Below are 27,737 nucleotides of genomic sequence, written 5' to 3'. Positions count from 1 at the left end.
CAGTCACCCCTTTTCCCCCAGGAGCGCGTAGCTCTGGCTGCCCAGTGCCAGAAGCAGGGAACCCCCTGCCCAACCTCAGCTTGGCTGTGACCAACGCAAGGCACTCAAAAGAAAGCAACAGATAGCAAGCTCAGGCTCTTGTTAGCTGGATATATTTTTTTGTTGTTGTTGCTGTTGGGTGTGTTTTTTCACAGAACACTTTGAAGTAGAGGAAAATGTGGTGTTGCAGCCCATGGGGCTGGCGCTGGCACCGGCACCTCACCCTGGCACGCTCAGCTGGCAGCACGGGACCTGCCGGCAGCACGCTGCTCCTGTCCTGCTCCTCTTGCCCGTCGGCTTTCACTGCTTTCGTTCATTGCTTGGGTGATTTTTTTTTTTTTTTGTTTCTTTTTAAACATTTCTCAAGCTTTCTCTGAAGGAATGGCCACTGGCTCTCAGCTAGCAGAAGGAAACTACGGAAGAGCTCTGGGACACGGGATGGTTTCCTTCTCCCGCCTCGCAGCTGACTTGGTCGAGATCATTTTCCAACTTGTTTTTTTATTAAAAAAATAAAAAAATGCTCCAACTATCAGTTTTACAAGGCATACAAAAGTCTCTAAAAGGGAAACACAAGCGCAAGGTGCTGAGGTACGAAAACCTGAGGTAGTTTTGTGTGTGTATGCGTGTGTTGTGTAGGGTTGGTTTTGTTCTTTTTTTTAATTTTAAAAAAATTTTGCTAGTTGTTTTTCTAGCCCTGGGCTTAAAACTTCTTGTAAATCTGGGGTTCCCCCCTCTCCTTTTCCCCTCCTCTCCCTGCAACAGGGCTTTTTTCCCAAAGACGCCACTGCCCATTGTTTTCTGGGGTTTTTAGCACCAAGTATGGCTGTGTTGAACAGTGATGGAAAGAGAGGGGGGACAGACAGACAGCTGGAGAGGGGGGGATAGGACAGATGCAAACCCCAGTTTCGGACTCTGTGAAGCGAAGAGGAAAGGATGTATGAAAGAGACTCCTCTTTTAGGAGACGGTATCCCTTCTGTTGGCTCATACAGGCACTGCTCTTCTCAAAGCCCTTAAGAAGTCACTTTTTAATACTTACTTAATATACCTTTATTCCCCCTGCTGGCAATCCTACATCTGCTCTACCGTGCATTAGAGAACCAATGGACTAGCTCCTTTCCTTAAAACTCTAGAAAAGCCTGCTTTTGCTAAAAACAAACCTCCCCCTCCCCACCAACCCCTCTGAAATTAAAAAAGAATTAAAAAAAAAATTCTTACAAAACTTAAAAACCAGCATTAGTTTCGTTATCAAAATATTAATTCTAAAATTGATGAGCACCGCACTGTATGCTGCAGCCCCCCCATTCTGGGCAAGCTCCTCCGGCCGTGCCTGGATGAAATGGGTGGCTTTTAGGAAATTAAAAAAGAAAAAAAAAAATCTCTGCCTATGTTAGTCCAACTAAAGGGATAGCGTCAGGAGGCAATGGAGTAAGGAGGAGGCTGTGGCATGGAGAGTCCTCCCTGTACCCCTCTGCTGCACATCCTCGCAGCACCCCGGCCACGGCGGAGGCTCGGGGGGGGGGGTCTTTGGTTTGCTCCCCTGATCTGCTGGGGGGCCCGGCGGCGGCAGCGGCAGCGTTACATTCATCGGGTGGTGCTGGCCGGCACAGCGGGAGCCTCACTTGCTGTGCTGTGAGGCCGGGGCTCCCTGAGCGTGTTTCTGCTCCTGATGCTTCACCTGCTGTACGATCTCCCTGATCTTGCGCTGTGCAGTCTTGGGGGGAAGCAAGAGCCAGGCATCAGGGCAGGCACCGCAAGCAGCCTGAGTGATTGTCTCCCCCTCCAGCCACAACTGATCATCTTGCCACTCATCACCTGCTGAGCTTTTAATTACCAGACAAGCATGTGGTTTGGGCACAGCTGCAATTAAGGATATGCTAAAGAAGGAGCCACTCTGCTCCTGCACAGTTGCAAGTGGAGCACTCCAGAGTTTTAACTTGTGCTTCCTCTATCATGCCCCCAGAGCCTGAATTTTGGGGTGCTGCCATCCCCTGCAAGCAGACAACGTTGTGGTACATGCACCCAGGTGGGATGCAGGTGCCTGTGGGAGCTCCCTGCCAGCACTGATGCCAGGGAGGAGCTGATTCACAACCTGGATGCCACTACGGCATGGTGTCTAAGACATGTGTTTTAGCTAAATTCACCCAGTCTTTAATTTCATTGCTAGCACAGCTGGGCAGAGCTGACAAAACACCTTTGGTGCATCCTGAGTGCATGGAAACCATCTAAACCAGAGTGGCAGGATGCTCAGGCCGTGCCGTGCTTGGGGCTGCCAGCCAGCCCCACGGCTTTCCGTGGTGGATGAAACTGGCTGGGAATATCAGAGAAGCCACAGCCACACCGTACCTGACTGGCAAAGAAATGCCCAATGATTTTAACAATGACCTCCTCGTTCTCATCCGGGGTTTGGTCTCGTGGCACAATGACTTCTGCACTAGTTAAGTTTTGCAGCTCGTTCACCTGGAGCAAACGACAGAGCCCCAGGTGGGTTGTGCTGTGAAAGAGCCAAAATCCTCCGCCACCCATGTTACCCCAGCTCCAAGCCACCACACACCACCAGGCTGCCGAGGGTCACACCTTGTCCCCCACCTTGGGACGGTCACCACCCAACAAGAGCCACCACCAGGACGTGGGGCTGGACTCAAGACATTGCTGTGACCTTACAGCACCTGGGCTTTGCCCCCCAGGGTGGGCAGGGGTGATGGGTGATGCCCAGCTCTGCAGCCCTGGGGCAGGGGGGAGCATCCCTGCAACCCCCACCTACCGTCTTGCCACCTTTGCCTATCACACGGCCGGCAGCGAAGGAAGGCACCTTGATGTGGGCTTCAAGCTTCACTTCTTCTTTTGGGTTAAAGAAGTTTTCTTCTTTCAGCTTCCCAAATATTCGCCCCTGGGCCTGGGGAGGAGACATAAATTAAACCAGAGGGCAGCAGTCCTGGCCGTGCCTGCTGTGCCCTCCCTTCCTGAGGCCCATGATGCGCCGATGACCAGCAGCATCAAAACCACGGTACTGAGTAAAGCACCAGCGCACCTTGAACTGTGCCTCGGGTGGCCCCGTGATGATGACCATCCGCTCACTGGCATCAGGGCCTTCTGCCGGGGCGATCTGCAGAGGGAGAAGGAGCATGAGTGCGGCCCTGCTTTGGCAAGACCTTCCCTGTGTGGGATGTCCCCCAATGCAGGGGCATCCACCTAAGCAAGCATCCCCTCCCAAGAAAGGACACCCCCTCCCACGCAAGCAGGGGCAAAAACTGGATGTTGCAGGACTGTGTTTCTACTCATTTGGGGAGCAAAACCATTCCCCAAGGGTTCCTGTTTGCTGCCTTCAGCAGGAGGAAGGAGAAACCAAGGCATGAAGCCCCAGGATCAGCCCTGCAGCACCCTGCTCACCTTGATGGAGGCACCTGCAAACCGCGCCAGCTGCTTGATGTGCTGCCCCTTCTTCCCAATGATGGCCCCCACCGCCTGCGTTGGGATGAACAAGTTCACAACCTCCTGCTCCGGCAGCTGCAAGGCCATGGAAAAGTGAGATGGTCAGAGGACCAGCCGGACCGGAGGGGTGGTTGCCAGCATCCCAGGGCAGCGGCTGCTCACCCCAGCCTCGTGCCCACTCTCCCAAGGTGCCCAAGTGAAGACCGCCAAGAGGGAGGTGCCAAGGCACTTACGGGGTGCTGATGGGGGAAAGCGCTGGCTGGGGGGGCTCCATACAGACCCGAGAGGTACGCCGAGGAGCTCTACGGCAGGAGAGAGAATGAGGGTCAGTGACATCCCCAACGTGCCAGCCCCTTCCCAGCCGCCCCCAGCCTGACACGGAGCAGTGTGTCACCACCGTGAGCCTGGCAGGGACACAGGGACAATGCTTCAGCCCCTGAAACCCCTCCCAGAGAATGCAGGTGCACCCGAGGGTGCAGCAGGGTGAGCTGCATCCCAGATCCTGTGCCTGCAGCACAGTGCAATGGGGCTGGGAGGTGGATGGAGGCTTCCAGTTACCCCCAGTCCCTCCCCACTGCTATTTTTTCAGCTGTGTCCTGCCACTGTTCATAGGGGAAAACCAGCCCCTATGGTCTTTGGGAGCAGCCGCAACCCTGGAATGACAAAACCATGCTGTAACCTCTGACCCCTGCAGAGAAGGTGGGGGTTTGGCGAGAACTGAGGAAGGTATCTGGTTTGGCTTCAATTTCCATCACCATTTCCCTTCTCCAGTTCCAAGAGAAGAAAAAGCAGACTGAGGAAGCTGTTCCCCCAAGAGCCAGGATGGAGACGGGGAAAATGCAGATCTCTCCACGGCCAAAAGCAAGGGGTGCGTGCCAGAACACCAATCCCATACAGCTCACCCCAACCCAATCCCTCTTCAATTTCTCCATGTCTCAAATACATCAGGTATTTCTCCTGGCAGCAGACACAACTCTCCTGCTCTGGGTTTGGGTGAGTGCAACCAGATGCAACCTGCAAACCATGGTTACTTGGGTGGAGGAAAACACCCAGCTCCCCTGCACACAGCAGACACCACTCTTAACTCTCAGCCCTCTAAACCTGCTGCACTGAGGTTTTTTGCTCCTCCTTGCACTGAGCTCATGTTCCCCACACCCACCTCTGCTTCTGGCCATAGCTGCTCCATGTCTCCTACACCAATGTGTCCTCTCCTGCCCAGCTGGTCCCTCACAGCCAGGGAGGGCACCACATGTTCCCAGCTCCCCCTTTTCGCCATGAGACTCCTTCCCTCTCCTCCATCCTTGCCAGGTCTCTGGTTTAAGCTATAGCCCCTGGCTCCAGGACCTGCTGAGGACATGGTCAGAAATGACCACTCTGAGGTGTGAAACACAAAGTACTCGGGGAGAAGGAGCCACCATGGAGCCAAGCGCCAGTTACTTTTTTTTTGGGTTCTTTTTTTTTGCCTCCCCCTTGTTTTACTATAAAAAATGACGGCAGAGGCAACCACTCCTCTTGGACTCGCCAGGGTGGCTTGTAAAAGGCCACGCAAAGCTTTGGGCTGAAGGAGCCCACACCAAATGCTGCTCTTCAGGAGACTTGCCCAGCTCCTCTCCATCACACCAACAAACGCTCAAGCAGATGTTTCCCGAAGGTTGCGCTTGCTCAGGCGGCTGACGCAGGCAGAGCATCCTCCCCTCCACGGGCTGGCAGTGCGCAGACAGACAGACCCTCTTGGTGCCCTCCAGGGCCATCAAACACATCTCACTCATCCACCCCTCCGCACCACCAGCCCGGCACTCACCGTTCTCCTCCGACTGCTCTGCTGCTGGCGTCGCCAGGAAAAGAAAACAGCACAAGTAAATTAACCTGCACGCCAGTTGCCGTGCATCCAAAACATCTCAGCAGATGTATTTAGAGAGACTAACAGACAGACCGCAGAGCCTGGCCATCCTAAGGGTGCTCAGCAAGTGCTAGTGGGCTGGGGATGGACCTTCCCCATCAGCACTTTGGCTAATGTGTCTTCCCAATGCTGAATTGTCCTTGCCTGCGTGCAACCTCAGTGGTTTTGAAACCACTTTGCAGGCTTGCTTTGCCCCAGGCCTCAGCAGCCACAGCACCCCAAGACAAAGGAAAACCCTTGCCTACAAAATCAGGTGAAGCTCAACTCCCAGAAAGCGTCACCTTTTGGGTGCTAGGGCAGGGATCAAGGCTGATGGCTGCACAGGGGCCACTGCTCATCCCCTTTCATGCCATGCTCCGCACGCCCTGCGGTAATGCCAGCGTGTTCGTGTGGCCACCAGGACTGGACCTGCAAGGCACAACCGAGTCCACACCATCACAACCCAGTGGTGGGTTTGGGGTCAGGACTGAAGACCACCTACATGGTTCTTCCATGCCAGCATCGGCACAGGCACCTTCAGAGAGCAGCACCCTTGGGACACAGCAAGTCCTTAAACACATGTGAGACCAAGCTCAATGCAACGTGTGGATGCAGCTGATCTTCCCAGGGATATAAATCCAAGAAGGGACAATCCATGTTCATTCACTGTCTTCTCCACTTCACTGCTCTGATGAGTATGCTCCCCAAATGGCCAAGAGTCAGAGCTCTTGTTCAAGGCTCCCCATGAGATGGCTCCTATAGCTACAGTGTCTGCCCAAACCCAAGAAATACAGCAGGAGAGCCTACAGACCACTCTTTCCCCCAAGAACATGTCCCATGCACCCCAAAACCTCTTGCACTTACTGCAAACGGGTGGTATGGGGCAGCCGCCGCAGCCCCTCGGGCCCCAGGGGTGGATGGATGCATGGACAATCCCGTTGAAAAGATGCCCAAAGCACTGAGGTTCAGTCCAGGGATCAGGTTGGCTTGTTGCTGGGACAGCAAAGACATGGAGAAATGTGTAAAAGGCAGAGTGGGGGTTTTGGGGTTCTCAACACATGTTCATATGTGGACATGATGGATGAGGGCCAACCCTTGCTGTAACAGACCGACAACGCCCCCAATTTTCTTCTGGCCACCTCAGCGGTGGCTCTGAAGCAGGGGCATCTCAGGCAGGAGGGCTGGGAGCTTACATTGACAGCCACCACGTCGTTCTCGTAGGCCTCTCGCAACTTCTTCATGATCTCCACTTCAGCATTGGAGCACGCCTCTGTGCTGCCCTTCACTGTGATGGTTCGCTCAGGGTTATAAATGGTTAAATCCTGCAAACTAGCCCACAGACAAAACCCAAGATTTGGTTACAGTTTTTTCTAGGTCAAAAAGAAAAAAGGAAAACTCAAAGATGAGGGTTCCCCCAAATGACAGTGTGGGACCATGCACCCTCTCCCTGCCCAATGCTACCATCCACCTGGGATGGAGAACACCCAACCGGGATGGGGAATGTCCGTGGGAGGACACAACTGCTCCATCTTCTGGCTCCAGCACTGCCTGTACTGTGTTGGACAGAGGGGCATGGCTTGGTGTTCACCAGGACTTACGGGGAGATGGTGATCTTCGTGCCAGTGTCCTGCTCGATCTTCTTGAGGTTGCGGCCCTCCTTGCCAATCAACCTCCCCACCAAACTGTTGTGTGCTAGGATTTTCAAGGGAATCTCTTCTGCTCTGAAATGGATTAAAAAATAAAATCTAAAGGTCCTTCTGGCCAGGAAATCGATTTCCAGCAAGGGCCAGTAGTGATGTGGTAAAAGGATAACCACCTCTGCATCTACTTAGTTTCTGAGAAATGGGAGCTAAGTGACTTCCCTAATCTATATTTCACTGGGTTTTGTTCTCCAAGTTTTCCTACATGCTCTTTGGACCCACCTGATCACTACACTGCTGCCAGCCACACCATAGAGAAGTTATTAAGTTGTAAGTTATTAGCTGAACCATGACTCTATCCTGAAACTCCAAATGCCAGCAGTTCTCTCAGGAGGTGGGGGGTGACAGAAGATGGACGTGGGGGTTTCTCCACCGATGGCTGAGTTTACCTCCCTTCCACCAAACCTGCCTGTCTTGCTGAGCCAGGGCCACTGAATATCATACTTACGATTTAGTTTCATCAGCCTCCTTCTGCATGATATCAAGGATCATGCGACATGCTTCAGAGCACCCCTCTGGCGTGGCATGGATGGTGATGGGCTTTTCAGCGGCGCCGGCATTCTCCTTACGATGGATGTCAACCCTACAGCGAAACAACCAGCAGAAAGGAGCCCCCTGAGATGCGTCTGGAGTCACACAAAGGCTTTCGAGAGTTCAGGAGCTGAGCTTGCTACTCACAGAAAGGCTCATTTCAAAACCTGCTCAAGCTTTGGGGTGAACCTGGGTCTCGCTGACGTACGTCTACCATCACGTGATCTCATGCAAGCCCAGGTAGTATTTCGCTTCCATTGGTCTAGATTAGATTTGAGCTACATTCGCCTTTATGACCTGAGGTTTGCCTGGGAGTTGAGGGATGTCAGTCAATGTCAAACGATGCATCAAGAATGGGCAGAACAAATCCTCAACTGGACAAAACCCTGAGAAACCTGGTCTATCATCTTTGATGCCAGTCCTTCTTTGAGCAGGAGACCAGATTAGAGGTCTCCAGAGGTCCCTTCCAACCTCAAACCTCTCTCTGCACAACACCCAAGGCTGTCTAGCGACCAGCGGCTGCCAAGACCGTTGTGTGTCCTTCGGGACAGAGAGACAACTTACCCATAGGCAGCGTTTGTTGTGACATGGAGGCACACATCAACAATAGCACTTGTACTCACGCCCTTCCATGGGAGACCAGAAAGCTCTCCCTTGCGCACCGGCAGGGACCGTGCTCTAGCTCCACTGGTGCTCCCCTCAGCTCATGGCGGGGAGGAGGCACGTGCCTCCAGCTCGCTCCTCACCGCTCAACCGTACCTGGCAAAGGCCCTGAGAGAGAGGGAGAGAGGAAAGCAGGGTAGGAGACTCCCGCATGTCAACCACGTGTCTTGAAGAACAGGGGAAAGCAACCTTTTCATCTTCTCCACATGAGTACCCGCACTCTTCCCACTGGAGGATGATGCCATGCAGTCATCCTGCCATCAGCCACCACCTCAGTGTCCCTGTCACTGCTGCAGCCAGGGTTGGGCTAGCAGAGATCTTCTGAAAAGGTGCAGTAGTGGCCACTCAGTGCATGCCACCAGCACTCAGCTCCAATACAGTGCCCTCCGGCCTCGTCTCTGTTTTCATATGAGGTCCCCATCCTGACCGGGATCATTCATGGGTGCTGCTGTGCATGCAAGGCCAAGGGTTGTGGGGCAGAGTCACCCCTAACCAGCGCCACACTTGGATGCTGCAGGGTCACGGTGGGTTTGCACAGGTCAACTCTTCCAGGAGGTCATGAACCAGCGTATAGGAACAAGGACGCTTCATCTGCCGGTAGAAGGGGAGCAACTGGATGAACCTTCCCTGAGATAAGGGAAGAGCCTACCCCACCAGCTTCAAAAGGGACCCTAGGGTGGTTTTCATCTGAGTACTGAAGAGGGAATGAAGACAAAACCTTTGCAGGCTACATCTCTCCAGATCTCCTATGGCTTCAGTCAGAGCTTCTCAGGCAGGTGACTGGTCCTGCCTGGACTGCGCAAAGAGGTGCTGGAGACACCGGGACTGCCGAGCTCTCCCGGCTCTTTCGTTACGTCTGCGGCACACAGTGACACAGTTGCATGCTGTGTGACACCCTCTAAGGCGCTCCCAGCTGTGGAGCTCCATCAGGTCGACTCGGAGGATCTGTTCCTTTAGAGGCAGCGCTCATTAGGCATGGGAACACCTACTGCCACCCCTGCTGCTGGGGAGAAGGCAATCGCATCACAACGTGCCACAAAACGCGATGACAGGCCCCTGCTCCAGAGCGGTGCTGGGTTAATGCTCCCAGCTAGGGGGAACTGATGAGGAATCCATGGCTGCCCAATAAACCCCACAAACAGGAGTCAGGCAGCTTCTTGAACCCATGAGCAGTTGAGGCTGGTGAAGACAGGGCACACATGAGCCTTTGTACCAAAGAAGGGACGAGAGCCATGGATGGGCTGAATGAAAGTGCCACAGTGATGAGTACCCCGGACAAGCCTAGGAGACGTATGTGGACCAGGTTTCTGGCTGACCTCCAACCTATCCCAAACCTGGATGTGCAGGCACAAGCTCAATTTGCAGAGAGATGGGGTGCCAGAAAGGGCTGCTGCATTCAGGCACGTCCCACCCTGAAAAGCTGGATGGTGGAGGGCGGCTCTGGACTTCCCAACGTGTCCCAGTGCTGCTGCTGCACACCTCCAGTCCAGCACAAGGATGGAGAAGGGGACCCTTGCCCCATCAGCAGCTGCCTGGGACCCAGGGTGCTGCCGGCAGGGGAGACTGTGGTAGCTGACAAACGGGATGGTGGGACAGGGACAGGGCAGGTTTGCCCATGGTGCAGCAGGAAAAACCTCCAAGACACCTTACGGGGGATTGGGAACGCTTCAGAGTGCAGTGATCACGAGGGACAGCCATCTCAAGGTAGACGGTATGGTGTGCATGTAGGGTTATCCTGGCCCCATGGCTGCTTGGTAGCAATGGTCCTCTTCTCATCAAGTTGCAAGGGCTGCAATCGTTGTGGAAGGTCGTCTAGTGGGGTGTGCTCTTGGTCTGGGCTCCTCCTCAGCCAAGGAAGAAGATGGCTCAACCTAGGGACAGTTTTGTCCCCTTGAGTTCAGGAGCATCTCTGGGCATCACTATGTGTGGAGACAGGGAAGAAGTCCTATGAGACCAGAGGAATCCAGGAACCAACGTTACTCTGTATAGGAGCAGGGGCCAGGCAATAGGATGCCACCAGCACCCTCATCGCCAGGATCATCACACCAATGGGCATGGGTGGTCTGAGCAGGGACAGACTTTTGGGCTGACACCCCACACTGAAGGCAACGGTCTCCTGTGACTGCCCGGGCTGGGTGCATGAGGTCCCCCTTGCCCTTGCTGGAGTGGAGGTGGTGGTCCGCCATGGCACATGGCCTCTTCAGGCATGTCAGGAGAGGTGAGTGTATGGAGCGCTGCACCTGGTCTTCGGGGCAGGTCAACCCACAAGGAAGGACAGCTCAGTGGCAGAAACTACCCTAGGCATCAGCATTTGGCCTCGTGGTTGGGAGAAACTGGCAGCTGGTGCCACCTACATTCCTCGCCAGGCTCAGGGCTTCAAAGGGCAACCTTCCAGTCTTGGGTGGCAAGGACGCAGCTACACTCGCTGCTCATCATACCAGGGGACTCACCTGGAGAAGAAGGGCTTGCGGCCAACTGGGACCACCTCAGGGCTAATAGGTGGCCATGCTCTAGGGCTAGCTGGGCTCGAAGAGCTCCTCTCCCTGTGCACCTGCCCCCTTTCTGTACAAACCTCTTCCTGCAAACCCAACACTGGGATTTGGCTTGTTCAGCTTGCTTGGCTGCAGAGCAGCTCATCTTCCTACCTCCTGCTCAAGCAGATGCACTATTACCAAATAATTTGCCTCAAAAAGCTTCTCTGAGAACTAGGACGCCCTGAAGGATGTTCTGGTACAGGAGTCCTATGTCCTGTGGGACCACCAGGTTCGGGATGATGAGCATGGCAGAAGACAGCTTTGGGTTAAACGCAAACAAATCTGGGCAGGAACAAACCATGCAGGAAAACCATGCAGAAAATCAGAGGTGAAATCAATGTGAACAACAACAAGAGAAACATGGAAAACTTTGGCAAGACAGTCCCCTCCCTTTTATTTTTTTCTTCAAAAGTAAAAATGTTAGATTGAAAAAAAAAAAAAAGCCTTCAAACAGTTATGAAAAGCACATCCTTCTCAAGCCAGTGGTCCCATGGTACCCTCTTTCCCCCTCCACCAGCTCTAGCCCATACGGGGCACTGAGGGATGAGCAGATCCCAAGGGCAAAGACCATGCAGGCATTGGCCACTGTACCTAGGATCCCACTTCAGCATTTTATCCCCAAACTTGCTATTTCTCCCTAAAGCCTCATCCCCAGCTGCTCTCGTGATTAGGCTTTAGAAACCCCTTCCTGGCTGTTTTCGGTGTGCATCCCCCTCTTGCCAAACCCAGACCCCCCTGGCCAGCAGGAACCATCTAGGACATGGGCTCTGCCACCATCCCCTGAAGGCTGCACCCAAAGAAAACGGTGCTGGCTGGCACTCAAAAGCCCCGAGTGCACGGAGGACCCATGCCGGGGACCTACAGTGCCCTACAGAAGGAAACAAAACCATTTGAGGTACTTACTTGGACTGGGTTTGCTTAGTAAGGTTCTTTATGGTCAAGCCCTCCTTTCCTATGATCGCACCAACAAACTGCGTGGGTACCAGCATCCGCAGTGGGAAATCGAGCTGTTTGGGCTGTGAGGAGCCCCCCGGGGAGGAGCCCCGCTCCCTGGAAGAGTGGCCCCCGCGGCGGGATCGCTGTGGGGGCGGAGGGGAGCTCACCTCTTCATCCGGGATGTAGGAAATCTTGAAGGAATAGTTCTCAAACTGGTGGCCGCTCAGCTTCTCAATTGCTCTGCAAGGTAGGGAGAGGCAGGGGCGGTGAGGGGCTCTCCAGGGAGAGCACACCCAGCACTTGCCCTTGTAGACCATGGTCCCTCCCCAACCAATATTCCTCCCTCCCCAGTCTGGAGAAGGTGGCTATGGGAAGCCAGAGCGCCCCACTTTCCCATGCAGAGCAAGCCCCATAGCGTGGTGGATCTCCCCTCTCATGTGGGTGATGCTGGGGCTGGCACATGGCTTGTCCTCCCAGCAGAGGTGGGATGCCAGTCTGGGGATCTGCCACTTCACCCAGGGAAAGTGCTGGTGAGAAGCTATCACAGTGTGGAAATGCTCTCGTGGGATTTTGGATGTGAAAAAGGTGGCGGGGGGCTCCAAGCAAGAGCTCCTGCTCCAAGAAGAAGGATGTGGCATGTAGTGCCCCTCTGGCAGGAACCCCAACTCCCTTTCCAGCTCTGGTGAGGCTGGGGGTGCAGCACCTGGGGTCTTCGTCCCCCCAAGCCCCTCCTCAGTGGGGTGATGCTCAGCTGTGCTGGAGCCTGCAATGACTTCTGCAAGTGGTGATGGCTTCAGCCGTACTTATTTCCTCTTCCTTCCACACCTCGCTTTAGCAATTTATAGGCAGGTGTACGAATGCACCACTGCCAGCAGCTCCTTGCCAGGTCTGAACATCACATCCAACGAGGACTTCTGCAGCTTTGCCGTCCCTTTCCGAAATCAGCACAGTGCCCCACAGTCTGATTTCTCTGCTGAAGTCTTCCTTTAACCTGTTCCTATCACAATGGGCTTTAAACCAAACACATGCACCCACAAACCACCCTGGCCTTTCCTCCCATCACTCGCTTCTGTGTTGAGCTGCTGAGTGACACCTGAGACAGGACTCAGCCCAGTTGGATGCAACCAATCAGCATGTCTTCGCTAACAGAAGCCTCTTATCCCAAAGCATGAAGCGCTGCTCCATTGGTGACTCTTCATCTTCCTTTCTTGCCACACATTCCAAGATATGGCAGCTCATGCCATGTTTATCTGTGGTCCACGGCACCTTCCCTTCATCTGCTGGCAACACTATCCTCTGGCCAGCTGATGCTGGACTGCATGCCCAGGGCAGCCACCCCAACTGGAGCAAGGTGGACTTTCCTCTGGCCTCCTGGACCAGTGGATCATTCTCCCCATCTCTATCCTCACAGGTCCAACCTTGTGATGGGTCCAACAAGGACAGGAAGTTGCTGGAACAGCCAGCAGCAAAGGGACTCAAAGTAGGACCTACCACAGCCTTGGGACATCTATCTCTGCTCCCATCCTGTACAGCTATGGCTTTCTGTCCTGGGCAGTTCTCACTATCCAACATCCTCCTAAAACAAAGATAAGGCTCATATTCCAGCTTGCACTGGAAAATCCTACTTTTGATGCACATCAACTCAGCGTCCACAAAACCCTTTGCTACAAGAGTTTCTCCACCACAACCACATTCCTGCACTGCAGTGCCCTGTGGCTGGATGTTAAGCAACAGGACACGAAGCTGCTCCCAGCTTGGTAACATTTGCACTCGGGAACCGGCCTCACAATCCACAGCTCTTTGCTGAACAGGGTCTGCGTGGACGTGGCTCTTGGTCACATCAAAACTACCCTGGCTGCTAAGTATGAGATGTGCTCACTGCTTACTCACAGCTAACGGTGCTGGTCTATAGCACAGGGCTGTAACAAAGTGTTTTGCTTGGAATAGTCCTTGCATTTCTGAAATAACCCCTCATTTGTATTTTTTTAACTCTGCTGGCTATGACAAATCTTTAAGCATGTCTTCACACAGCTATACTGCACTGACGCACAGCCTCCATGGGTTCTTCTGTCCTTTTAAAGTTTTTCTTGATAGATGGCATTTTTATGACTCCTCTGCACAACACGCAGGTGATTTACCCTCTGCTGCTCTCCCTCCCCTGCAGAAACTGGCCATGGGCCCCTTTGGTTCCTCTCATCTCCCCTAACCAGTTATTCATCCACCCAGAGGCCCTCTTTTCTTGTCCACAGCAGAAGAATTTTCCAAAAGCCTTTTAGAAGCTGGTTTCTCTGGGCTCCAGGAAGCGGGAGGTGACAGTCTCTGAATATTTTGGTCTCCATCTTGAGTTTTCCCCAGCTGGTGGGGGTGCTTGCATCTTCCATCATCTCAGCACTTCTTCACCATCTCTCCCACCTCCTTCACCATATTCCACCTCTTCAGCAGCTCGGGCTAGGTGGTCGCACTGATGATTCATCTGGTGCATTCCCAGTCTAGGTCTGGACTTCCAACCTGGGAAGATGATTCCTTGATGAACTGCTTATCTGACCTGACCCTCAGCTTTCTAGTGCACTTTGCTACCTGAAGACAAGGCCACTGTGACCCTGTAGAGGACCTTGTAGGAAGGAGTGTCCAAAGGAAATTGCAAGATGGCACTCTGGGAGCCCCTTGGAGACAAGAGGAGATGGCACAGAGGAAGAGGGGACAACCACATGGCTGAATGGCCCAGGCTGGTCCAGCGGTGCCTGTGCATGTACAATGGGGCACCACGAGAAACCCCATCTCCCATGCGAGGGGGGAAGGCAAGAGACCACCCAGCAGTGGGGGGAAGAGGAGAAGGTGGAGCTGGCAGAATTCATGGGAGCTGACACAGCTCAAGATAAAACCAACTCTACCTGCTGTATCTTGAGAAGATACATAGACAGCCCTTAAGACACTTGAAGCTTACACTGTAAGAGCTTAGAAACCACTCAAGGAGACTTTGGAAGAAGACAAGAAGGAGCCTGGAAAAACAGCCAGGGGAAAATACCTGGGACTCCTTGGGAAAAGTTCAGGTGGTGTGAAAATAGGGACAAAATGAAATAAAACCCACTTACACTTTTGCTTCTTCTTTAGTTGCATACGTTACGTTGACAACAGCTGTTTCTGTGTCTGTGTTGACTGGGGGAAAAGCAAGAGGAGTATTAGAGCAGGGGAAGAGAGAGATGTCACTGCTCCTTCTGGCCCTGCTGGTATGCCCTGGTGACTGATGGCCACCACCACCCCACCACCAAATGGGCAGCCCCACCTTTGCCAGCAGGGTTTGTGTCCACAGGGAAAATCATTTTAGCCCAGTACCAGTGACTGTGAAAACCAGGTTTCACCCCATTGGGTTTTCTCTAGCGTGGGCAGAGCTGGGGAGAAGCTCTGGGACTTTCACACAGGTGAGGAGCATACTGGACCATCTTACCTTGCTCTACATTCTCCACTGTCCCATACTGAGCTAATAGGCCATCCAGCACCTGAGGGAGAGAGCAGCAAACAGGTCAGGTGAGGCAGGCAGGAGAGGCTGCCAGAAGGCAGGGGAAGAGCCTGCTTCACACAGACACACTCCAAAGAGCCAGCATCACCCACCTGCAACCCATTATCCCAATGATGCCCTACTGCTCAAAGCTGCCGCAGGTCTCCAGGACCCACAAGCAGGCAGGAGATGGAGTCCAGTTCATGCTCCACCTCACTCCTGGGGTTACTGGGAAGGTAAAGGGTTGGCCCATGTGCAGACCACATGCTCTGGCAGCAGAGCTCATGCTGCTCAGTGTGACTGATGGAGGAGGAGATGAACAGGATGTTTTTAGGATCGTCTGTTTCTTACCTCCCACTGCAGGTGGGGTGGGATGTTTCGGATCTGGATCTTCCTGCTCCTGCAAAGACAAAGCCCTGGGTTAGGGTCTGCAGGCACACCACAGCAGGAGACAAAGGGCTTTATGGAAATCAGATGGCAGCTGGTGAGAGCTTGCCAAAGCATCCCACTTCCCTGCACCGAAGTGGAGGAGCTCAGCCCTGGGGAAAGCCATTCCTCCCAGCTTTGCCCCCGTCACCTCCAGCTGGGGCTGAAGCTGCCTTGGGAACACTCTCTACTTGTACTGGCCACTGGGTTTCCAAGGAAACCTCTTGAAATAAGCCTCTACAGAGTCATGGCTGCACAGGCATGGCCAGGATGCATGTACGCATGCCACTGACCACACTGCCCCGGACTGGCCAGCTGTGGGGGGACAGGACCCTGAAACCCACTACGGCACTGCTATCCATTGGGGGGGCTCTACAAAGGTACGTCCCACTGATGTCCACCACTTCCTAGCAACGCAGGGCTGCTGTCCATAGGAAACCTAAATGCACATCCTCAGAGGCCTGCCTTTGGAGATGGCTAACACACCCAACCTTGCCTGGTTGTACTCCCAATCTCACATGACTGTATTCCCAACCCGGCTGTAGTTGCACTCACAACCTTGCCATGGTGCAGCCTTGGGGCATGGATATACAGGAAGCATTGCAAAGGCTTCCCAAGACGTAGTGGCCACCAAACACCTCCACAGCCTGGCTGCAAAGAAGACATACTTGGGCAGTGGGGAGTTTTGAGATACCCAAGTCCATAGGGAATCCAGCCAAGCCATGAACTCGTCCACTGTTCACCCAGACCAGCATTCATAATCCTGCTTATAGTCAACCAGCTCCGACCAAAGCAGTGTAATGTGTTCTAACCTGGTCCAGCTCTGATCAGAGGACCACCTCTCCCAACATCAGGGATGAGTTTTCCAACTGAGCCACCCCACGTACATGCACATAGCCGCGTTTTGGGAGCCAACCAGCAGCTGGAAGCTGGTTTTGCGAAGCTTTGACCTTCCTTGGGCTCAGCTCAAGGAGGACACTTGGTACCACCAGCCTGAGTGCTACGTGGGGACATGCAAGCAGCCATCAGCAGACAGCCAGCAACACTCAGGGGCTTTGTGCCAAATCCTGCAGGACGACCCCTGCAGGAAGAGGCAGGAGGAGCTCTGCTCGCCTGCAAACCGTCAACACCCAACTCCCTGATTCCACCAACAGCCTTCAAGAGCTGGGAAACCAGACATTCAAAGTTTGGACCAAGCGGCGAGGCTAGTATCTGCACTCGCTGCTCATTGCATACACACACTCCGAACCTCTGCACCCCACAAACAATTCCGACAGATAAAGAGCTTCTAAGGTAGCCTGGGGCCAGAGACCAGGGACAGGGAGGAAATGTGAGGGACAGTGAGAACTAGAGTAAAGACTGGCCCTTGCAGACCCAAGGCAGCTGGGGCTGGGGAGAGCCATGCACCGCAGCGCTGGAGGTTGGCATGCTCCAGACATGATCTTTCTGCCTCTACAGCAGCAGCATGCTCCACTTGCTCCTTATTTAATAGCACAGGACAAATGGAACCTTGTGATGGACAACCAGCCTTGTGAAACATGAATTTGGGGTGCAGCACAAGCAACACGAATATAGGGGTGCTGGAGAATACATGCAGCGATCTGGGGTGACCGTCCCACACATGGCAGATAAAACGCAGGCTCCAAGTGAGACAGGGACAGGAGGGAAAGGATGTTTCTTGAGAAGTGGACTGTGAGGGCAAGACAAAATCCTCAGCTCGTCCCACAAGAAGGGCCATGGTCAAGCAAAGCAGTTGAAACCACCAAGGAGCTTCACGTCTCATGGTGCTGCTCAGTCAGAAATGGACAACAAACCCTACGCTCACCTATGACCAAGGAGGTGTGCTAAATAAAACCCTGCATGGGTTTGACAGATGGCTTCCCCAGGCCAGCCCCTGCCAGATCTTCCTCCTGCATACGGATCCTGCATACGGCCGTCATTGCTGAATGGTCACCTCCACACCACGGCCAAAAACCCTGCCCAGTTTGCTATCTGCCCCCATGCCACGTGTCTCTCTGCAAGGGTGGCTCTGCCCATGGAAAGAAATCAGTCACCGCAAAAAAGTGAGGAAGCCAGAGCTAGAGAAAATGGTGCTTCCCTGCAGCCTTATCAAACCCCTCTCCTTCAGCAGCCATAGACTCCTTCTGACTCCTTCTGTCAGCCCCCAGCTGACACCAGGGATTTCAGGGTTGGGCATGCCCCGTAAGATCCTTGTGAGGAAAGGAGCAACATTCATCCCATTGTATCCTATCCCATCTCATTCAACCCCATCCCCATTCCATCCTATCCTATCTCACCCCATCCCACCCCCTCCACCCCAGCCACGTCCATCCTAACCCATGCCATCCTCAAGCCATTCCCACCCACTGCCATGCCAGGAAGGAGGCAGTGAGGAGGACCTGGCCCAAGGAGGACCACAGCAAAGACAATCCTGCTCTACTCACCAACAGCCTAAACTCTTATCCTGCCTGCCCCTGTCAGCCACCCGTGGCTGACCCCACACCTCCCATCCCAGTACAACCACTCTACAGGGCCCACTCCGGAAAACAGGACATCTTTCATTTTTAAAACCCACGAACATCTCCCAGAGGGGCTATTTTAAGGCATCCAGGACCAGGCCCAGGAGGTGCTGCATACTCAGCTCCCAAGGGGACCAGTCCTGCCTGCTCCGAGTGACGCATCCTGCTCCCAAGCTAAGTGGTGGCACACAGTGAGGCTGGTTTGCCCGAGCAAACCCCAGCCCAAGCACCAGCGAGTCTCAAACCATCAGAACCTGAAAGCTTTCCAGGGAAAAGCCCTTCTCCGCTCTGAAAGCCCAACCGCAGCCCAGGACTGGCCTCTCCCTGCTGGTGGAGAGAGCCGGACATGCTGCCTAGTTACTTCTGCCACCTCCAGCCCCAAAACAGAACAGGTGGCACCTTCACCTGCCTTATCCCAAGATTTCCCACTTCCAACATCCAACTGAGCTGATGCAGAGCATTTAAAGATACCCAAATGGTGCTCAAGGCTTCACCTCCACCACCTGGCAGGTGTCCCAGCAGCTCAATATCAGGACTCCGCTTTCAAAAGAGGGTTATTATTCCTACCGGGTGTATTTTTTATAGCTCTTGTAATTCCCCACCTGGTTGAAGTGATGCTGGACCACGCACAGCCATCACTGACAGACTGAGGGATGTATATCTGGGGTCATGGTGGACAGATGTGTTATTTCCAGGGCTGGGGCACGGACCACACGCGGTCCTTGTGGGACAGGGCAGCAGAGCTCAAGGCCACCCTCCTCCAACACCACTCTCAGGAGGACTTTGAGGCAGAAAACCCCTTTATTTTAATTTTCCTTACTCCTTCCAAAACATGGGAGACGGGATTGATTTCAGTGCGCGCACACAATCCCTGGTACAGGACCTCATGACGAAGGCAGAGCCACATTTTACCCAACCTGTTTTGCAGTAGGCTGGTAGGAATTAAAAACCCAAAATAATAAATCATAATAACCAGGAATTACAGGCACAGAGTTTGTGGAAAAATACTTAATTATATGGTGCCACTAGCCCTGCTGTAGTGAGCTTCCCCCAGCTAACCATGAGAGCTGCATCTTCTGCATCACCCTCCTGCTCTTCCCAACTTGCATGCTCCCACCAGCCACCTCAGTGCCCAGCCCAGGATGAAATGCCCGGTGGCAGCTGAGCATCAGCCTCAAGTGCCTAAGAAACCAGATCTATATAGGTTTACCTGCTTTTTTGCCCTTCTAAATTCAACCAAAACCGGTCCCGCTCACTAGCAGCTATTCCAGTTCAAGAAGGAAACATGTCCTCTATCTCAGAGCTGGGTTTTGGGTACCGTGTGCCAGCCAGCATCACACACAGAACAAAGGAGCTGGCTTGTTAATCAAGTGAGGCCGTAAGCTGGGTTCATGAAAGAATCCATGTTGGAGCTATGCTATATTTCATGCATCGGTTAGACCAAAATAGTGAGGTTGATTTTGTAACCGTGCAGGAAAAGGGGATGGAAAACTTGCGCCCCACCAGCATCACCGGCTGATGTCCACGTGCCATGTGCCAGTTATCTGTACTTGCTGAAATCAAGCAATAAAACAGAAGCAGCCTTAAAACTTGTGGTTTATTCCCCAGAATCAGGTGGATTATGGTTTTTTTTGGCACATCTCTCCCCTTTCCTGCAGCTCTTGCACAGCTTCGTGGCTACCCCCTGAAAGCTCCCAGGGAAATAACAGGTAACCCCCAAAAATCCAGAGGCACAAAGGAAGAAACACAAAGATGAGATGAAGCTGTGAAATAAAAACAAGCCACCAGACCCCCTGCCCAACCTTCAGGAGCCCTCCCTGCATCTGCCCATCGGGCTGCAGCTCCATGGACCACCCACCATCTCCTGGTCTCCTGCTCCAGAGGGGCTTCACCTCCACCTCCCCTCCCACAAGTGTTTGGGAACCAGAATACTCGATTTCACCCAGCTGTCTTAAATACAGCCTTACAACAAGATGTAAGGGATGGCTTCATTGCTCTTTGCCCTAAAAAATGAAGATTATTTTCCATCCAAGCTTTTCATTATCTTACTGTGTTAAAGCCATAAAGGGATTTTATCACCTTCCACCTCAGATCAGTACTGAGGACAGAGGAAAGACTGTCCAGCAGCTCCTGCTTTCAATAAAAATCGGTTTTCAAGAGAACTGGTTTAAAAAAAGAGAGGAAACGTGCTGGAAACCAACTGTCTCCTCGGCAGCCCTGCATGCTTTATGAAATATTTGTCCCAGGCAAGAAAACATCTACAAAAAATAATGCTAATCATCAGGTGAGGTCCAGACTCAGTCCCACCTGAATTTTTCAGACCCAGCGACTTGCAGCCTGAGATGGACACACTCCCCTAATCAGGCAGGGAAGAAATCATCTGTTGGTTTTGCCTCTCTTGACTTTTTTTTTTATTTTTTTTGGTCTATCAGGGTCATCCTCAACATGTTTTGCTCTCATTCAACCCAATCCAGCAGCAGATCTCAACAAGCAACAGCTCCATCAGCGCCAGGCTGGATAAGCATTAAAGAGCTGCCCCGGTTTCAACCAGTTGCCAAGAGCATTGCAGATGCATCCGCTCCAGTTCCCCTCCCAGCCCAGGGGCTTTGCCTTGACGCTCTTAAGGAATTAAAATCTGTTCACGTTAAAGCCCTATCCTCTTCCGCAGGACGAACAACCTGCCGAGGGACGGAGCCGGCGGGGGATGGCGAGGACGGCACGTGACTGATACATCCCTGTGAGCTGGGGATGTATTAACAATAGGGATGAATGGTAAATAACATCCCATCTGTCACAGCTTTTCAAGATTAAGGGTTGGGGGGAAAGAGGAGCAAAAAAAAGATGGGGGAGGAAAGGGGGAAAATCACCCACTGTATCCCTATTCAGCATTAGGATGAAGGGCAAAACCAAGTGTGGTGCAAGAGCAGGGCTGCCAGCCTAGCACTCTGTGAGCCCTGGTGTGCCAGACATGCAGAGCTGCTGCGAGGGGCAGTCGGCCGCACTGCGCTCCCTTCCTTTACCCCCCAAAGCCATCCAAGCACGTCCCCCCAGCCCTGGTACCCGCCTCTCCCCAGGGAGGGCTAACAGACGGTGAGCAGGGGTAAGCGGGGCATCAATGTGATGCCCAATGGGGCAGAAGGGCACGTTCAAGCCACTGGAAGAACTATAAAATGACAAAAATAATAGGGAATAAATGATAAATATTTATGTATTATTTCGCTTTCGGCTTTGGTCTCTCCCCAACGCCTTCAAACCTAGGTAGGCTTCACAGTGGTTCCAAAAGGCGCTATGGCGTGGGCGGCACGGCCTCGGGTCACCCCCTTGCACCTTCCATGCTCATGCCCCATCTCACATCCCAGATGCCACCCTGCTCCCATCCCTGCATCCTGGCAGGCGGCAAAGAGCCAAGCAAAAAGGTGGCTAAAGAAAAGTAAACCAACTTGAATGCCACCAGCTCCCAGTTTACCAACACGTGAAAATAGAGAAAATAGAGAGAGTGACAGCATCACACCTAGCTATAACAAGCGCCGGCGTCCATCTAGGAAAGGATCAGCTTGACAGGGTTTCTCCTGGCCAGCTCATAGGGAACAGCATCCAAGACCTATAGGAAACCTGCTGTGCACCCAGCCAGCAGCAGGAGGGGGTTTCCCCATGCCTGATGCCATCAGCATCACCCTGGCAGTGCCATATATATGTGTGTACATATAAATAGGTATTTTAAAAGTATCTTTTAAATATATATATATTGAGATATATTTTAAAAGTCTTTTATATTCATATTGTGAAAGTATATATATGAAGTATCTTTTTTATATATATAGTATCTCTATATAGTATCTTCTATTTATATATATATAAAAAGATACTAAATATTTGAAATACTAAAAGATACGTTACTGATTTATATAATTATAAAAGATACTAAATGGTATTAAAAATATATATTTAAAACCCAGATGAGGACTGACAGCAGCCCCACTTCCAGCACTCTGAATTCAATTTCAAATCCAGCATATCCCAACATACCATATACAAGAAAATCTCCAGCAAGCTTAATTCTCTTGGTGAAGCAAAGCAGACGCTCCCCACACTGTGGCCAGAGAAAATCCCTTCGTGCTTTTTAGGTTTCTCTAACTTTATTTTTAATTAGAGAGATTTTTTAAAATAGAGATATTAGGACTGGAGATCCATGGGAGTATTTTTTGTGCTCCTCGTGTGTATTTATAGACGCATGCACGAATAGGTGCTGGGGGCTTTTTCTGGCAAAGCAACTGGTCTGCACGAGGATTTCCTCTCCCCTAATTAAGCATCTAATTGGTGACAAGCAATTAAGAATATGGAAAGAAAATATGAGCTGCCCGTGGGGGTACAAAAGGGCTTGTACATTTATTCTGAGCCTTAATGTCACCAGCAGTTTGGGTTTAAAAACAAGGAGGTGAGGGGGAAAAAAAGTAAATCAATAAATGAAGCCAAATACGTGGAAACGAGAATTGAATTGATGCCCAAGAGAGGAAACTTATTTAAGGATAACTCCTTTTGAAATAGGAGAAAATCCTGCAAATCCCATAAAATCACCCCCAGCAAAGCCAATCGGGCAGGCATTTTCATTGCTGCCCCTCCAGCGACCACTGTCCGGGGCAAAACCACCCAAGTTTGGCCATTTACTAAACCAGACAAAACTATTATTTTTAGTATTATAGGGAATTCCAGCCCAAGCTCTCTCCAACAGCCTCCCACTCTGCACTGTTAAGCTGTCCCTCGTGCTTTTATTTCTCACAGCCGACAGTTACAGCGCAAGCAGAAATTAAAAGGCACCTTTGCAGTCAGGAACCTGAAAATTCCACTGGTTTGGAGACATTAAATGGGGCTTCACTCATCCCTGCTACTTATTAAACTTATCATTTTTATCCAATCCTTGTACAGAAGTCAGCACTGGGGTGGCTGGGTTTTACTTTCCATATTTCACAACCGATCCTAATTTTTTTTACAGTCTTTCTTTCCCATCAACAGGATTTTCAAAGATTTCAGAGATGTACAACCTGGCTTTAAGGGGTAAGATGCCGATGCTTTCCTCCCTGCCACACTCCAGATACAGAATAGTCTTGAAGCAGGATTGCATCACCTTGCTTTAAGCAAATAAAAGTATTCTCTGCTCCTGCTGAATTAAAAAATCAATTTAAAAATTAAATTAAAATTTTGAAGTGCTGATTAAAAAATAGGGTGATTTTTTTTTCTCTAATTTTCTAAGGCACAATACAGTGTATACAAGGGGAAGAAAAAAAAAAACAACAATCGAGACACTGTTGGATCCTTCCTATAGGAGCCCACACCATTTGAATGGCTGATTTTTAACTCGTGAGAGGCAGATCGGCCGAGCAGGCAGGATTCACGCTCCTTCCCACCGCTTTAACAGAAACAACCCCCTGCCAGCAACTCCCAGTGGCGCCCCGAGGAAACCCCTTCCCTACATACACGCTGGAGGTGTTTTCTGGCCCATTTCTTATCAAACCATATTTATATGCATATAAATACATTGGTAAAATAGATCTATATTAGATTCGGTTATAAAACACTCCAGGTGAACACGGGCGCAGAGGGGAAGCGCCGGGCATCGGCACCTCCTGGTTCCCATCCCCGTGACGCAGAAATGCTGGGGGACGGGAGCCAAGAGGGGCTTGGGTTCCCCAAACCCAATTAAAGCTCAAACTCATTTAAATAACATGGGGATTCTCCCCGACTGAGCCTCACCCTGAAATCCGGGCACCTCGCTGGGACTTGATTGCAACTACAAAAATTGGATTTTCCACAAATCTGAAGGGGGGGTGGACGACACAACTGAAACATGACCACGTGAGGCTCTGTTTCTTGCCAAAGATCACGTTATAAAAATAAAATCTATAATCAACCAAAGCAAAGGGCCCCCTAACTGGGTATGTTTATATAAAGCAATATATATTTTTTTAGCTGGGAAAAAAGATATCAGCTTAAATTAGATCTCAATAACCTGAGGAAGCTGGGGAGCCGAGCTGGAGTAGAAAACTTGGAGCCAGCTGAAAACAGACTGGTGCAAAATAAATCAGCACTTTATTTCTGGGCTATTTAAATGTTTTTTTTTTCTTTTAAAGGTTGGAAGGAAAAGCAGCAGCACCCCAGCCTGACAAGAGAATTTCAATAAAGACGAATTCCTTGTTTACATCCCCTTCGTACATGACAAAGGTCGAGTCCTGGGTCCGTACTATCTTCCCAAACTCACAATTTCTGGCTCTATCACTCTTAAAAAGTCATCACCTGACCAGCCTGAGGCTGCTGCAAAGATTTAGCTTAGAAATATTATTTACAGTTGGGATTTTTTTTTCTGCTTGTTTTTGAAAGTTTTTTAAGGTGAGAGAGCTTGTGATCCCTGATGAAGAAGAAATCCCGCTCTGGCACACGTGATGATGGGCACGAGCCGTTCCCCCACCAAGCCTCAATTACACAACAGCATTTCCACCAACCCCCCCACCCCGCCAGTAACTTCAAAATTAATACTACAGCGTCAATCACGGGCCCAACCTCCAGGCCAAGCGACAGCAAATTATCCGGTGGGACCATCCGATGTGTATTTTTCCGGCGCACGGACCTTTTATCCCGATGCATGTCGGGGGGTCAAAAATCTTGCGATGAGGCAGCTACGCAACGCGGTCCTGGGTTTTATTTTCTCTATTAAACGAGCGTGTCCCCATCCGTCCGGCCTCAGCGCTCAACTATACCTGATTAAAATAAGAGGCTGCGCTTCGACGCAATGTATAAATGCATTGAGTTTCTGGATCTTTTGGCAGTATAAAGGGGGAAAGAGGCGTTTGGAATGAGCAAATTGCTGTGTTACTTATTAAAAACAACATCCTCGAAGAGCGCGGGCAGCCCCACTGCTGTGCGCGGCCTCCCTGGGTGTAAAACCCGGCCCCCAAGGAGAAAAATAGGGGGAAAAGGGCTTTTTTATTCTTGCCCCCTCCAAAAAAAAAGAAAAAAGAAAAAAGAAACCCCAAGCAGCTGTTTTCCGCTGGCAGCGGCGAGGAGCACCCGGCCGCTCCGGCCCCCCCCGGGGGCCCGTTGCCACCCCCGGCCCCGCGGCCGGGATCCCCACGGGAGCGGGTCCCGGCCCCGTGGGAGCGGGTCCCGATTCCGTGGGAGCGCTGCCGTGGGCCGGGAGCTCCCTCCCCCCGCCTCCGCTTTCCGGAGCGAAAGTAAAACCCTGCGGGGTTCCCCCCCCCAAACTCCCGGATCCCCCCCCCAACACCCCACGGTGGGATGAGCGAGTGGGTGGGTGGCGGAATAGCGAGGGGTTACCTGAGCTTTTTAGGCACGGAATAATCCACCTCCATCACTTTGCCGTGCAGCTCCACTTTCCCTGCGGGAGACAGTGGGGTTCTCAGCATCACCCCGGGGCAGCCCCCCCCCACACGCCCCCAGGCCCCCCGCCCTGCCTGCCCCCCCCCCCCCCCCGCCGGTACCCGCCCTGCCCGTGCTCTGCCTGCGCCTCCCCGGCCGCCGCCGCCGCCGGCCCCCAGCCCCCCCTTCGGCCGCCCTTTGCTCCGCGCCCCCGGTGAGTTGGGCCAGGGCACCTCGTAAAATGGTCCCCGAGGGGGAGCGGGTGCCGGGGGGGCGGTGGGTCGGGGGGTTCGACGTCCGGTCGCCTCTTAATAAAATCGAAGAAAAAAATCAGCGAAAAATACCCGGGGTTGGAAAGAGCCGGGGCGGCCGCGGGAAAGAGCGCGGGGGGGGGGACGGGACGGGGACAGGGGACCGGCAGGGGTGGCCGGGGAGGGGGGTCAGCAGGATGGGGGAGCCCCGGAGGAGGCGGGGGACGATACACCGGCCGGGGGACGGCGGGCGGGGGGGGTTGGGGGGGGGGCTGCGGCGCCTGGCTCACCCGAGAGGGTCTCGATAGCCCGGATGGCCCAATTTTGGTCGGGGTAATCCACAAAAGCGTAGCCCGACTTAAGCAGGACCTGACCGGCCAGGGGCAGCTTCCTCTCCCCGAAAAGCTGCTTGAGGTCGTCGGCGGTGACGGCGGGGCTGAGGTTCCCGATGTATAGCTTGTTCATCCTCCGTCGCTTCATGGGGAGCTGCACCCCCCGGGCTCCTCCCCGCCCTCGGCGGCCGGTAGAGACGCGGGGACGGGAGGGTCCGGCTCTGGGCCACCCGCCCTGCCCCAGCCCCAGCCCCAGCCCCGCAGGAGCCTGCGAGAGCGGCGGGCAGCGGGCGGAGCCGAGCCGAGCCGCGCTAAGCCGAGCCCAGCCCAGCCCAGCCCAGCCCAGCCCGCCGCCCCCGCCGGGACGGGGAGCTCGGCCACGGGGCCGCCTCGTCGGGTGGCGGGGCTCGGGAGCAGGTGGAACTGCCAAGACCCCCGCCGTGGGGCCGGGCCGGGATGTCCCCGCCTCGGGGAGGGGGTGACGGACGACCGGCGACCGGAGTCAGCTCCCCTCCGCGGGAGGGTTTGCCAAGGCCGGGGAGAAGCGGCTTCCAGCGGGGCCCCGCAGCCCCCTGGAGCGGGGTCCCAGCCATACCAGGTCTTTTATTCCTAGTGGATCGGGAGGACCGGCCCTGCCTGCAGCACCTTTGCCTGCAGCACACTCCCCTGCCTGCGCACCCCAATGCCTCTGCCCTTAAACCCATCACACCCCGTGTCCAACAGCTTGCCCATCTCTGGCGTCCCACTGGCAGATCCTCCTGTCCTTGCTCGAAATGACTTGAGGAGTTCCTTCAGGGAGAGGAAAACCGTCTTGCTCAGGAACCAAGGTAAAAAAAAATATCATAAATAAATACAAGCCTGTATTAAATGCGCTTTTTTGGAAAGCACAAGCATGCAAACCCACTCCAGCCAAGGTCCGAGCAGCCACTGCTACGTGCAAACCCATCATCCGAAAGGCTTCAAGAAATGGTGAGCCAGTGCTCTGATATCCCAGCACTGAGTTTTGCATGTTCTTAGCCTAGTACTCAGAGGGTTGCTGTTGCTTTTGGAGCACGTGGCTCTCGGGGGCTCTGAAGGATGTCCTCAGGTGACCAAGAGTTGGCGTCACAATCTGCCTTGGCTGGTTGAGGCTGGATGCTGCAGGTTAAATGACTTTTGCTCTCTCTTCTTGAGAATACAAAGGCAAATCTTTATGGAAGAGCATCCAGGCTGTGACCAGAGACTAAAATAAGATGCAGAAGTAACACTGGGTGACGGGAGGGGACAAGTGTCCTTGGAGCGGAGCGTTGTGCCCTGGGGCCAGTCGCCTTTGGCTGGGGGGTGGGATGAAGGGCGGTAATAGAACTCCCCAGATTTTAAACTGTGTGGCAGGACAATTAAAAGTGACGCTCCCTTCGGCCATGCTCCATCCTGCTGCTACTCTTCCCCTGTCATGTGGAGGTGCTGGATGGAGTAGGAATAGCAGTGACGGGTGCTTGATGCCACGCGTGTAGCAAAAATAGATGTGGTTGGACTGCGATGATGCAAAGCGAGAAGAATCCTTTCTCCTCCAATTTCTTCGTCTTTGCTTTCAGTGCAGCTCCTGCTGGGCTGCCGTTTAGCAGCGGGACTGGGGGCTTTTCCGTCCCCAGCA

The 27,737-nt window shown here is 52.9% G+C and overlaps 1 protein-coding gene and 1 long non-coding RNA gene across 7 annotated transcripts in view; one reads left to right on the top strand and one right to left on the bottom strand.

Moving 5' to 3' along the window:
* Nucleotides 1-136: 136 nt before the first annotated feature.
* IGF2BP2 (insulin like growth factor 2 mRNA binding protein 2) lies at nt 137-26,494 on the bottom strand. Of its 3 annotated transcripts, none has more exons than XM_075099559.1 (17): nt 26,063-26,494; nt 25,480-25,540; nt 15,560-15,608; nt 15,158-15,209; nt 14,805-14,868; nt 11,680-11,952; nt 7,497-7,631; nt 6,947-7,069; nt 6,542-6,677; nt 6,213-6,341; nt 5,271-5,294; nt 3,703-3,771; nt 3,428-3,544; nt 3,069-3,143; nt 2,802-2,933; nt 2,384-2,497; nt 137-1,751 (listed from the first exon to the last, which is right to left on the bottom strand). In XM_075099559.1, exons 1-17 carry the CDS (start codon nt 26,250-26,252, stop codon nt 1,656-1,658), a joined length of 1,839 nt encoding a protein of 612 aa, XP_074955660.1. In that variant the 5' UTR covers nt 26,253-26,494; the 3' UTR covers nt 137-1,655. The 3 variants fall into 3 exon arrangements, with proteins under 3 accessions (XP_074955660.1, XP_074955661.1, XP_074955662.1); XM_075099560.1 differs by having other exon boundaries at nt 5,271-5,291; XM_075099561.1 differs by lacking the exon at nt 5,271-5,294 and having other exon boundaries at nt 26,063-26,493.
* The window catches only part of LOC142060034 (uncharacterized), an 8,377-nt gene continuing 6,289 nt past the window's right edge, over nt 25,650-27,737 (top strand). For 3 of the 4 annotated variants that reach the window (XR_012661579.1, XR_012661581.1, XR_012661578.1), the window contains exons 1-2: nt 25,650-25,735; nt 26,718-26,931. This is a non-coding gene — a long non-coding RNA (uncharacterized LOC142060034). The remainder of the gene's footprint in view (nt 25,736-26,717; nt 26,932-27,737) is intronic. The other variant, XR_012661580.1, reaches the window with a different exon arrangement.

Source organism: Phalacrocorax aristotelis, chromosome 7 (genome assembly GCF_949628215.1).
Source record: "Phalacrocorax aristotelis chromosome 7, bGulAri2.1, whole genome shotgun sequence".
Classification (NCBI taxonomy): Eukaryota; Metazoa; Chordata; class Aves; order Suliformes; family Phalacrocoracidae; genus Phalacrocorax; species Phalacrocorax aristotelis.
Note: the sequence above shows the minus strand (reverse complement) of the source record. Positions and strands in the feature narration are given on the sequence as shown.